Source organism: Sciurus carolinensis, chromosome 7 (genome assembly GCF_902686445.1).
Source record: "Sciurus carolinensis chromosome 7, mSciCar1.2, whole genome shotgun sequence".
NCBI classification, from domain to species: Eukaryota; Metazoa; Chordata; class Mammalia; order Rodentia; family Sciuridae; genus Sciurus; species Sciurus carolinensis.
Window position 1 is genome coordinate 21,351,950 of NC_062219.1, and position 13,881 is coordinate 21,365,830.

Sequence of the window (13,881 nt, forward strand, 5' to 3'; positions counted from 1 at the left end):
GTTTATACTAAAGGGAACTAAGATTTTTCAAATGTAAACTCTTAGCTTTCAAAGAGATGTCTGTAATAAAATCAGCTATGATAGGCTATAAAATAGCCGATAGCCATTTTGTAACATAAAATATGACTACCCACAAAATGCGCCTTTTAAAATGTCATTTTAAAAATGTTAAATAGTATTTAATACTTTACGCTACAAGATATATTGTTTAATCAAGTGTACATGTGCTTATAATTGATCAAAAGAGTACTTGAATACAAACAAATTTCTTTTTTAAAAGGACTTTAATGGAAAAAGAGTATCTTAGGAAACCCACAGTTATGCATTGCTAAATTTTGGTGTGTGTACTTAAAAGGTGACCTTTACAGTGATATGAGATTTAAATATATTTATGTCTTTTAGAATGGAAAATAGTAGCCCCAGTAGTTTGAGTGGCAGGTAGAAAACTTACAATGAAACCATTCTTCAAGCTTTTCAATGGGTACCTTCACGAGGTAATTTTGTTCTTTTACAAATAAAATAACATATCTCTAATAAATATATTAAAGCATGCTATGGGGGAAATGCAGCTAAAGTGAAGCATGAGTCATTGTAGATATTCTCAATGATCTATGGTCTTTTGGTAACCAATCATTATTCCACCGAGACTGAGTCATCACCAAGACACTTAAAAATTCACTCCATGGGACTTACGGAGACTCGGTCCTAAGGTACAATTGGACAGCCTGTCTCCTCTCCTCTGCCACCATCCCTTGATACCTGCTCACAACCTTCTATAACTTAACAGAGGTACTCTTACTGGGGCTATCATTGCCAGAAAATAAATATTTATGAGTGGTACTGAGAAATTTTTGTGAGAGGATGTATCTCAACACATCTATTTATCAGCTAGATCACTACTGACATTGGAGGAGTCGATCGATATTGTACTGTACCTCCAATACTACTCGATACCTTCCCCAGTTCATCCTAGTCCAACCCTCAAGTCCTTCCATCATACCCCAGAGCTCCTCCTCTGTAATCAGCAGACTCTTCTGTACCTATAGTCTCCTCAGATCAAACCCTGTATCTTGTCTTCACTGAAACTGGTCTCCTCCGGGTCATCAATCACCCTGACAACTTTTAATGAAGGTTTGTTGCTGTCGTTTTCATTTTTTTTCCCCAGATTCTTTATGTCTCAGTGTGAGGAGTTGAAGGAAGTGTTCTCTGTGCTCACAAGTGCTATTCCTGGGAAAATATTCTTCCATTTTCCAGGCACAATCCTACTGTTTTGAAGCACAAGATATTTACCCATTATGTTTATATAGTAAACTCCAGGTTCAGGGTCACTTACATATGGTTATAAAGGTTGTTCACTGCCTCAATGGTTAAGTAGGGTCTGAAATCCAACTCAAGATCGGTTTGCTAAGCCAAGACTCTAATAAGGGCCTGCACCACCCAGAGAAAGAAACACTTCAGACACATTACAGAGCAAAGACAACCCAGTCTCCACTCCCATCCAAAGACTTTCATCTCCCCTACTTCCTCTCTCTCCATCTTTTATCTGCATTCTTTATACATGCCTCTGAGTAGATGAACCCTACTGAAGGACACTTCAGAAGGACTATCTTCTCCCCACATGTATCATAGATCACAAATTGGAACCCATCACTCTCCAGTAACTATCAATTTCCCCCAGGAAACTCTGTCCCACTCACCAAGATTCTCAGTATACATAAAATCCTCTTCCTTCCAACTTTTCTCAACCCTTCCTCCAAGCTTATTGACAGCAAGCTACATGGAATAAAAATACAGAATTCCATGAATGATATTCTCTGTCATCTTTCCTCACTACTCCAGCCTAATGCAACACAGTGGATCACTCTCCCTTAGAAATATTCTCCTTCATCCATTCTCTTTTAGAAATATTGTCTTCCTTCCACTTCTGAACACCAAAAATCCTGGAATTTCTTTCTACTTCATTGGAAATTTTTTTCCCCAGCTCCTTTTGATCTCTCCTCCTTTTTTCTCAATCAGTATAAGCCCTACAGAGGTAATTTAAGCACCCTCTTCTTCTATATATCTTTATTTTTTCCCTGGTCATCTCATCTGATCCCACGGCCTTAATAGTCAATGTAAGTATTGACAATTCCCCATTCATATCTGAGGTCAAAACATTTGAATTCCACATTCATGTATCCAAATATCTACACAGTTTAGATATCTAACAGGCATTTCATAAAAACATGTCAAAAACCATTTTTTATACTTTTCTATTTTTCTCCCCAAACCTCCATAGCCTTTCCCAACTCAATGACTAATATCAGCATCCATCTTCTCACGAATTACATCTTCCATTGTTTCCACTCCTCAAACCACGTATTTAATCCCCCAAAGGGTCCTCTCCTCTCCTCTCCTCTGAAGCACCTCTTCTGCCTATCACATTCTTCCCATCTTGCAGATCTGGCCTTGGCCTGCCCCTCCTCCCACGTCTCATCTGTACCTTCTTCCTCAGCCACATTCTAGGTCCTTTCCAACTCCTAACTGGTTCACTCTGGAAATTTCTTTGGATGGTACCTCCTCAACCTTCAGAAACAACCCAAATATTACCTTCTGATCTAGTCTAAATTTCACTGAAGCTATATAAAAAACCCTCTCTTACACAGCACCTCCCCAATCGCTCTCCCCAAACAATCACTCCTCATTGTAGCTTTCTTCTTTAATGCATAGTTCCCTCCACAGAATGTCAGCTTCCTGGGGGCAGACACTGGTATATTAATGGTAACATTATATATATTAATGGCTGATAATTATATATATTAATGGCTGATTAATGGCTGATAATTATATATATTAATGGCTGATCACAGAGGTTAATAAATAAACAGTTAAATAAATATTCCTTTAATTGATTGATTGATAATGTGGAAAAAAGCAAATGAAAGAAAAAAAAAGACTGTGGACAAAATCCTACTGTTTTGAAGCACAAGACATTGATATCAGTTTACTTGATATGCAGCTGAATGTACTCAAAATATCTGCGTACTTCAGTCTGTTACTCACAAAACAGAAAGATGAGCATCCATGGGAATATACCACAAAGACATTCATTGTTGGTAATATTTTTTAAAAGACAATACAATGGTTCCAGAAATATTTAAAAAACATAACAAGAGCAAAATACAGAAGCATATGATTTTTGCACTTTTCTTGGCCAGTTTAGTTCCTAGTTTGAAAGGGAAAACTAAAAATGAAATGTTAGTAACAAAAATAAAAGAAGCAAGTTGAAAAACAAAGTTGACCTTCAGGGAAAGAAGTAAGTTTCTAAGAGGATAAATCAAAATTGACTGATCCAAATGTCCTAGTCTTATATTGGTGGACAGGCTAAAAGTTAAGGTCACCTGTGCTCTACCTAAGCCCACGGAAGGTACAGTGTTACAGCACGTGTTCCCAGAGCTCAATGGTGACATCTGGCTAAGGCCAGTAACGCAAATCCCAATATGAACATCTTCTACCAACTGTATTAAAAGGTGTGAACCAAACTGAACAATGGGCAAATGCTGAGAATGCTTCTTTTTTATTAATCTGTGGGCACAATGATTAATCTCTACCAAAATAGTTTCACTCACAGTAATAACAGAAGTTTCAAAATATGCAACAGAATAACTTAGAGATGCAATCAGAAGTAAACTCAGATTTTTGGATTTTAACCTGTTTTCAAAATAGCCAAGGACTGCACAGATACAGTCTTAAGTATGCATAACATTTATATAAACCTTGTAAACTACATACATTTCACATGTCCAGTTTATTGTAATAAAAAAGAAAAAATTCAGGTTCTTTCACTGATTAATCTGTACTCTATTCATGGCACCCAATGAAATAATTGTACCTTTTCAAAACTCGACACCTTTTCTTTCTTTCTACTTTCTTTCTCCAGTGCTGGGTATGTCACCCAGGGCCTCACATGTGCGAGGCTCCATCCCAAGATGGTCAGACCCTTTGTCAGAAAACATTTAGTGCAACATAAATTCAACAACTGTGATGGCTTCTAACTGTGATGATTTTCACTACCAGAGAAAATTGAATTTCCTAAAACACTTTAATCAGTAATAAAGATTTATCATTAATGTAAGTAGATATCATTCAAAATGACTATAAATGAGCAACTGATAAGGACTCAGCTTTTGGCTAACTTAGCCATAGACCATACCATGCATCAGATGAAGGCACACCACAATGGCACATGATGATAATAAACCATGCACTATAAACTTTATACAAAACTTTAAATTTCACAATAATCCCACACATTAGGTCTGTTCTCCACATGAGAAGAAGGGAAAGCAAGATTCGGAGAATTGAAATAAGGTCCACACATACGGCAAATGCACAGAGTGGGATTTTAAGCAAGGGTTGTCAAGAGATCTCACCCAGTATCCTGCATTCTACCTGAACCATCCTAGAAATAATTAAAATAGGCAAGGCAAAATATGACTTCACAGGACAAGGACAAAAATCCACAGTGATTAGAAATTAATAAGAAATTACAGCATAGAGTTATACTGTCTCATTGCCTTGATAACATTTCAACATGGATAACTATGTGTATATGTGTATGTATATATGTATAACATAAATACACAAACATATGTATACACACATATAAAATGTTAGTGAAGCCTGGAGTTAAAATAAACCTTTAGACCCATATCAGGTATCTACTCCAATTGAGCATCTTGAATCCAAAAATCTGGAACTCTAAAATCTAAGACCTTTTGAGTGCCAACATGATGCCTTAAGTGGAAAATTCCACACAATTACATTAAACTTTGTTTTGTGCAATAAGTTACATAAAACACTGCATGTATTACCTTTAGGTTATGTGTACAAAGTGCAAGTTATACTTTGGATACCAGGTGTCCCCCCAGAGCTCCAGTGTTAATGCAGGGATGTTCAGAGGTGAAATGATTGGACTATGAGAGTTGTAGCCTCATCAGTCCATCCTAGTTTGAATGGACTTCATGGTAACTGTTGGCAGCGGGGACATGGCTGAAAGAGGGGGTCACTGGAGGTGTGCCCTGCAAGAATTCACTTTCCCTGTAGCTCCTTCCTCACCTCCCACTGTCTACTTCCTGACCCAGCCATGAACTGAGCAAGGTTCCTTTGCTGGACCCTTAGTCCATAACACTCTGCCTTATCTGAGGCCCAGAGCAAGCATTCAACTGACTGTGGACTGAACCTCTGAAACAATGAACCCCAAATACACTTTTCCTCCTCTGAGTTATTCTTGGCAGATATTTTTGTCACAGAAACAAACAAACAAGACTAACATAACCACTGAGCCATACCACCAACCCTATAAGGTGTATTTGAAGCAAAAATTAATTTCATGTTTAGATTTGCTTCCCAAAACCTACATATATCATTATGTATACAAAAAAATATTCCAAAATGTAGAAAAATCTGAAATCAAAAACTTCTGGTCTCAAACTTTCAGATAAAGGACATTCAGGATGTAGAAGCATATGCCAACTATGACATCACAATATGCTCCAGATAACTGGTTAACTGACATTAAGAGATTCAAGGGGGAAAATGTCAGAGGAGAAGAGAGCATTAGTGAAAATACACAGATTACTTGCGAACTTAGAGACAGGCTAGCTACTCACAGAAGCCAAACTACCAGCAATCAGTTAATTCATCCTTAATATCAGAATTAATAAGTTTTTGTACAGTGGGTAACTAACACTATGGATGTATCTATATTATACAGCAGACCAAGCAGGGGAACAATCAAACACATTCATATTTGTGCAGCTAGTAACAAGGCTATTCATCCTAAGCAAGATGAATAAATACTCATGTCAATTCAAAGCTTGCTGTTTATCAGAGCTTTGGGGGATTTGGGCATTGTAGATATGAGATTGTGGACCTGCAACTGTGAATGACCAAATTACTTAGACCAACTGCAATTCCTATGAAACATTTCCCTTGAAAAGGATATTAACTTTACACATAATGCTCTGCTAACATTACTCCTTGTACAAGTATAACCACCCTTCGCCCCTCCAGAACTGAGCTGACAATGATGTATATTCAGAATATGACTGGAAGATAAGAAGACAGCCTTGGCAAAAGGCCTCTCAGAGGCCATTAGACTGGGCACAATAGCCACCTAATGGACAGTGTTACATTATTCATAGAAGAGGACCCTATATCTTTAATCTGATCTGGTTTCTAAACTCAACACAGATAAGAACCAGTAAGCCAAAACACAGGGAGATTTGAGGGGCAAGTACACAAAGCAGTCACCAGCAATCACCGACATTCTGATAACAAAGAAAAATGGAAGTCTTGCTAAAGAAGAGATGAGCCTCCCCACCCAAGCAAAAAGGTTTGAAACTAATTCCAGCTCTGGCAGGAGGAGCTGTGTGAGCTGGAGTAATCTTTACCTTCTCTGGGCTCCAGTTAATTCATCAACAAAACACAGATGAAAATGTTGCCTGTCCCCTCAAAGATCTTTCTACGCCAAATACTATCTTTCCCTTACAGTTATTGTGAGGATCAAGGGAAATAATACATGAAGAGCTGAGCAGAGTGCCTGATAATGAGAACACACACAATAAAATTTATAAACTAAAAATAAAGCACACAATCACACAAAGCATAGCAGTCTGAATCAATTTACTACCAAGGCTTCAGAACCCCGCACAGAGTATTATCACCTTTCAGTTGAGAAAAATACCATTTTAGCTGTTCTAGGTGAACTTGAGCATGGCATTTAATTTTTCTGAGCATGAGAGAGTTAGTTTAGACCACACAGTGGCAAAGGAGGTGAGAAGTGGTTCTTGCTGTGGGGGAGGAGGGATGGAAAAAATGCACTGTTTTCATGTATAAACCACGACTATACAGCACAGATATGGATGTACGATGTAGCACAGTATTGAAATTTCCTAAGGGGCGGGGTTCCAGGAAAGCTTCTTGGAGAAGAGATCATGAAAAAGGTTGAGCAACACAGGTTTAGATAAACTGTAGGCTCACTTGGAGTTGTCTAAGTTCTGTCTCTGCAATAACAATGTTGAGGATTTCAAAGTGTTTTCAATGCCAAATACTATCTTTCCACAGTTGAATAAACACTTGGTGCGATGAAATTTTAAAAATAATAAAGTCAAGAATCTGAAAGAAGTTTAATAGAGGTTCTCATACTTTAAAAAGCAAGAGAAGGGCTGGGGTTGTGGCTCAGTGGTAGAGCACTTGCCTCGCATGCGTGGGGCACTGGGTTCGGTCCACAGCACCACATATAAGTAAATAAAATAAATAAAATACAGATATTGTGTCCATCTACGATAAAAAAAAATTTTTTTTTTTTTTTTTGGCAGTGCTGGGGATCGAACCCCAGGGCCTTATGCTTGCAAGGCAAGCACTCTACCAACTGAGCTATCTCTCCAGCCCCAATTAAAATTTTTTTAAAAGGCAAGAAAGATTTATACATTCCAAAAAGTTGTCCATTTAAAACAGTTAAAATTATAAATATTATTGTTTAAAAAAGAAAACTCTTAATAAATAGAAACCCTGGTTGTCACTCATGAAGGGATCCTGTGAGCCACAGTTTTGTTGTTATTTCTCCAACTTTATAAATAATAATATATCTGAATCTTGTCCAAATATTAATAATTTGCTTATTTCCCCCAAAAATGCAGAAAGAAAACTGAGCAAGGACAATTTCTTGTAACGACAATAAACTTGGAACACTGTGGCTGTCTTTGCTATGATAAATGAAAGATCACCTTGGAATATAATTCATTTTTAATTGCTTCTTCCATCGAATCTCACTACCGCTGTAGGCTGTCTTAAAATATTTACAAAGTAAAAGCAGAAAAAAGAACAGGAGGTACTAAATAAAGCAGACCACTCATTCCTAAGTGATCAATTTTTTTCTGGTATTGTTTAAAACAAAAACAAAGTCATAACTCTTTGTGCATGGTATTTTTGGAAAAGCATAGATGAAGTGAGTTTGGTGACTATCTCAGGGTTCGAGTTGTTTTGGGGGTATCAGGGATTGAATTTAGGGGCACTCAACCACTGAGCCACATCCCCAGACCTATTTTGTATTTTATTTAGAGACAGGGTCTCACTGAGTTGCTCAGCACCTCACTTTTGCTGAGGCTGGCTTTGAACTCTCAATCCTCCTGCCTCAGCCTCCCGAGCCCCTGGGATTACAGGCGTGCATCACCGCCCCCAGCTTCAAGTTGCTTTTAATTCACTTGCTCCCCTTGCCTCAGTTATGGGATCCTTACTTTATACAAATAATCTGTTAATCATAAAGAGAAAAACTGTGCTAACATGCTAGGAAGATCAAAATTATAGCCACTCTTCTTTAACCTTTTACAAAGTTCTGTATTTGCCACCCCAGTCTTGTGTCCCCCAGTATCCTATGTATATCCAGCAACATGTTCAAGCTCTTGTACTTCCTTCATAATTCTCTTCTGGAGTTTTCAGAACTGCTTTAAAGATTCTAACTGAAAACATTCTAGAAATGTATAAAAATTCCTCCATGTTGAACATCATTAAATGTCTGACCATAGTTGATTACCAGGCATATATAACATAAAGTGTTCTGATTATTATCAACTTTATTCACTGCAAAATAAATGTTTTAATATCAAATTAATCTTCAGGAAGTTGCATTTAAATATATAAAGGTTTGGGGAAATCATGACTTCACCTAGATACAGGCATTCCCAGTACTAAGCATGAAGTAAACACTCTATACTGGTGAATATAAATCTGCATCTTGAAAACATACTAACTACTATTTACAGTTCCTCATATCCTAGGTGCTCATGTAACAGGAAAATCTTCTAAAAACATACACTATTTCAGGACATTCCAAATATACTGACTCGTCAGTAACAGAAAGAAAAGATAATAAATGAATGGAAAATTCAAATATACATAAATTATTTCAGAAGTCAAGTGTTGTATCCATGGCACCCGATTTCAACTGAGAAGACCCAGCCACATACTATGCCATTATAATTATTATTGCCCTGAGGCATTTGTAAATATTTGTTACTTAACAGAGTACTACAAAATGTATTTGAGATAATACTGAGAGAAATCAGAATAATCAATGCCAAGATTTAGGCTTATTCAAGGAAAAACTGCATTGTAGAAATTCAAGTAGATACTGAATAAATCCACATTCTATAGTTAGTAGGCATGATAATATCAACTCAGCATATCACACTATTAAAATAAAAATAATAATAAAATGTATTTCTAGTGGCTACATATTTGGGGCCTGTTTCCCTGAGAATACCAAGTCCAATTCTCAACTTGACAATATGCATTCAATTGCCACAGTCTTAGAGTTACCTTTGCTTTAGATTGATCCACGATGTTTTCAGATACTCGGTGGTTTCCTTCACATTCCTTGTATCATCACTACCATATTCCTCCAGCAGTTTTTGCAGGACATTATCAAACGCCATGATGACACCATCACCAGGACCCAGTTCTTGAAGCAACAGCTGAGGTGCAAGTTCAGGTATAACTGTTAGACCTAATCATTTCGTAATTACCATTACCCAAATATTGCTTCCTAGGGTGTTTTACCATGTGTTAGACACAGATATCACAAGAAGAAAACAAATTAGGGGACAAACCCTTGCATGTAGGCTTAAACCAAAATAATTCTAGAAATGAAAAACATCTAAGAAATCAGGTATATAGCAGATGATATTAATTATATTTTCCTCTCTGAGATATTTTACTTCCTCAAACCATCTGTCCCTCTCATTCCTTCTGCTATACATCTGAATCTTACAGAAATGTGCCTCATATAGGAATGAACACACACAGAGTTCCTCTGTATGTGCTTGGAGAAACAGCAAGAACCAACAATGGTGGAATTTGTATGCCTCTTGCCCCTGAATCGCTATGTATGATTATAAAGTTAACTGCTTGGATAGATCAAGCAATGAGTAAGGTTTACAGACAATCTACCAGGATAGCTAAACTGAGATTGAGTACTTCCATAGGCAATGGTCTCTTGACCCTCTCTGCCCATGAATGTCTCTGGAATAAGATTCTTCCCATGAAATCTAAGTAACAACTGAATGATCCTCTAAGGATTTTTGTAGCAACTAGAAGAAAAATCCAGCCAAGAGAAATGAACAGCACTGCTAGTTAAAGAAGCACACAGACCTCCCTTGGTACCTGTGAAAGGATAGTTCCAAGAGCCCTCCCCTCCCGTGGACACCAAAATCCAAAGATACTCAAGTCCCGGAGACAAATGTGTCGTATTTGTACAACATCTATGCATATCCCCCTGTACACTTTACTTATATTGCCTAATACTGTTTAAATGCTATATATGTAGTTGTTATACTGCATTGTTTATGGAATAATTACAAGAATTTTTAAAATATTTTTTACATGCTCACTACAGATGCTAACTACACAGCGTATGATCCCTGGTTGGTTGAATCTGTAGATGCTAATCCCTCAGACACAAAGACCAACCGTGTTTCAAACAGGATCACTGAATTAATCATATTAATGCTTACTGTATTTCTCTACTTAAGTGTCCAGGACTTTGCTATTAATTTTGAGTCATCTGATAGAAATGATCACCTGGTGTCATGAACATAGAAAATGATTCAGAAACCAATCCCCCAGCCACCTGCTTTTTAAATGGTAACCATGGAAAGTCTAAACTTGTGAAGAATAAAAACATACTTCCAGGTTTTAGATTCTGTTTCCCACACATTCTTTATTATTACATTCTTCATAAATGTAGCCTTTCACCTGAGAGTACCCAAGGGCAAATAAAATGTTCCACCAAAATATAACCTCACGGCCACAACCGCCAACTCAAGAATATTTTCTGCGATTGTAGAGAGAATTCAAAATAACACTTTAAAAAATAAAATAAGTATTCGCTATTATCAACTCTAATCAAACTCATCACCAAAGGTACCTACTATTGAAAAGTGTGGAGATAAATGTATTAGAAGAAACTAAACTTATTTACTTATTACCTGACTTGCTTGTCAGAGTAGCACTCCAATCGAAGTCTCAGGAAATTTTACAAATAACAATAACCTCTGGGATAGGCAGGGAAGGGACTAAAATGAGGTTTCTGAAATCACACAAATGTTCTTTTTCTACATGTTGTTTTGTGAGGGTTTTCCATTAGCAAAAAAAAAAAAAGAAAGAAAGAAAGAAAGAAAAGAAAAAAATCCCATTTCTATTTGTTAGGCCTCTAGAAATATTCAGAAAACCTTCCTGATCAAATGCTTCAGTAAATTCAATATATATTCTAAGAACTTAGGAAAACATCAAGACAGGCTCCTAAGAAAACAGAAAAAGAAGTGAGTCTGTGGAAATGACGCTGCCAAGCCATGTTCACCAAGTCTTACTTGATGATCAGAGATCTGTTTGGAAAGCGGGTCCCTCCGGGCTTGCTGGAGCATGTAGAGGCGAGCCTCGTATTTTCTCATCAGCTCCTCAGTCTCCTCCCTGTGGTCAGCCCACTGCAGACTGTCCACAATCATGTCCTCCAGCTGCTGCCGCCTCAGCTCCACCCCATGCTGGGTGCTGTCCCACTGGTTCTTCACCTTTTCCACTAGGGGAAAGAGCATAAGGGGTGATCCCCAAAAGTAACTATCAGGAAAGGGAAAAAAATAACTGATCCCCAATTTATCATAAAAAGTCTGTGAATAAAAAAGAAAAAGAGGGCAAATTGAAAAATACATTTATAAGGAGGTGTAATATATGTCAGACACACTCTATGATATATATACTTCTTATTATTAATGAGTCAGATTCTTGCTATGGTGCTGAGGCTGACCTCAAACTTGCAATCCCCCTGCCTCCACATCCTGAGTTGCTGGGATAACAGGCAAGTGTCACCATTGACTGACTTTTAATAGATATATTTTTGAAATTATTCTTGAGGGAAAAATTTTGGATTAAACTCAACTTTAAGTGCATTAAAACAACTCACCATAAACGAATCTAAAAGTAAAAAAAAAAAAAATGAAGAAAAAATATCCTTGTTAATGTTGTATTTGCAGAACCCAGTTTGATAAGATAGAGTTTAATAGTACATTAAGATGCAGACATAGTCACTTGATACTCTCAAAGGAGAGTCTCTAAGGCAGTATGGACTTTAAAAGAAAACGAGCTAAGAATACTTTTCTTATTTGTTTTATTATAGCATGGAACCTGTTTGGGTGTGAGGGGGGCAGGTACTAGGGACTGAGTACTGGGGCACTCTTCCACTGAACTACATCACAGGTCTGTTTTCATTTTCATTTTGAGAAAGGATCTTGTTAAATTGCTGAGGCAGGCCTCAAATTTGTAATCCTCTTGCCTCAGCAGCCCGAGTAGCTGGGATTGCAGGTGCTTGCCATTGTGCCAAGCCAAGGAAATATTCTTATACATTCAAGTTCAAGAGAAACACCAAAAGAAAAGAAGATTCTAGTTGTATGTACCCAGGAGTCTTCAACATAAAATTCAATACTGTCTCTTTACCTCCCATCCTGTGAGTTGTTTCTACTCCTCTTTCTCATATTCTCCGTATCTGCCTCCCCCTCTCCTCTCCTCTCCTCTCTTCTTCTTCTCTTTCCTTTCCTGTCCTCTCTTCTGATCCCATCTCCAACCTTCCTCTCTGCTCTTTTTAACATAGAGTTAAGGAACAAGACATTAAAGACATTAAAGACAAGAGCTAAAGACATTAAAGCTTTTGATAATGAATTCAGGGGCAGTTCATGATCATGTACTAAAATACCAGTAAACAACAGCTCTGAATATCAGCAACAACTCATGCCAATAGGAAAGAGAAGGTTCAAACAGCTAGATGGGGCTTAGGATGTCAGACCACAGAAAGGACGGCACCCGCCCCAAGAAGAACTTACAAGAGAGCATTCCAGCTGAGTTATAAGGAACATTCTGGTAAAATTCTTGGAATCATATAGGGTTACAACAAATCATAAAAGCTGTCAACTTGAAGTTGTTCAGAAGGTCGAAAGTTATACTTACGAGTCATAATTCTAACAAATTGCTCAATAAGATTATCTGTTTTATGTTGTCTTAATAGTTTAAAAAATGCTTAAGTTTTCAACTTAGGGAAAGAGACAAATCTATCATGATGTTCTACTTCTCCATTAGAAAGTTACATAAGGTAACTTATGACCAATTTTATTATTAATAGAATATTTTAATAGTGAACAACCACAAGACATCAAGTGACAGCAAATATCACAGGTTTACCATGAAAAATAAGCAAATTATTTTATTCATTGTAAATGTGAAACACAGGTTACTCATGGTGGCACTTTCCAGCTAAGCAGGGTTTTTTATATAACGAGTAGCAATGAAGACCACACAGTCTCTCTCCACACACAAACACATAAGAGAGGGCGCTAAATGGGAAAGGGAAGACATTCAGGAGAAGCAAAGTCCTGAAAAAAAAATCAACCTTAAAATAAGGTAACTGGAGACAACATCAGAGGGTAGAAAAGCAAACGGGATGTGGCTTTGTAAACAGTATGGTGTCATTAATAGAGAGGTTCCCTGCTGGGGGAGGGCAAATGGGACGATCCAGAGTTCCTACAATGGGCAGGATCATCATCTAACAATGAGCAGGAGAAGGAAGGAAACTAGCCAATATGATCACACACCCAAATTCTTTGCTAACTCATCTCTACAGTAACCTTCTTGCTACCACATTTATTTTGAATTCAAAACACACATACTAATGCAAATAGCTGCCTTTCTTCTTTCAGAAAAATTATATGTTATTCTTCCAGTTTACATTCTGCCACAGATATTTATTAAGTACCTGATTGGAACTGAACCCCACAGGAGGCCCCAGGGCCCTAAAGGTGA

At 37.4% G+C, this 13,881-nt stretch overlaps 1 protein-coding gene across 7 annotated transcripts in view; it reads right to left on the reverse strand.

Moving 5' to 3' along the window:
* The window catches only part of Utrn (utrophin), a 517,740-nt gene that overhangs the window by 249,517 nt on the left and 254,342 nt on the right, over positions 1-13,881 (reverse strand). For all 7 annotated transcript variants that reach the window (XM_047558901.1, XM_047558897.1, XM_047558902.1 and 4 more), the window contains 2 exons: positions 11,409-11,614; positions 9,361-9,515 (listed from right to left, as the gene is read on the reverse strand). In XM_047558901.1, the coding sequence (XP_047414857.1) occupies positions 9,361-9,515; positions 11,409-11,614 (361 nt within the window). The remainder of the gene's footprint in view (positions 1-9,360; positions 9,516-11,408; positions 11,615-13,881) is intronic.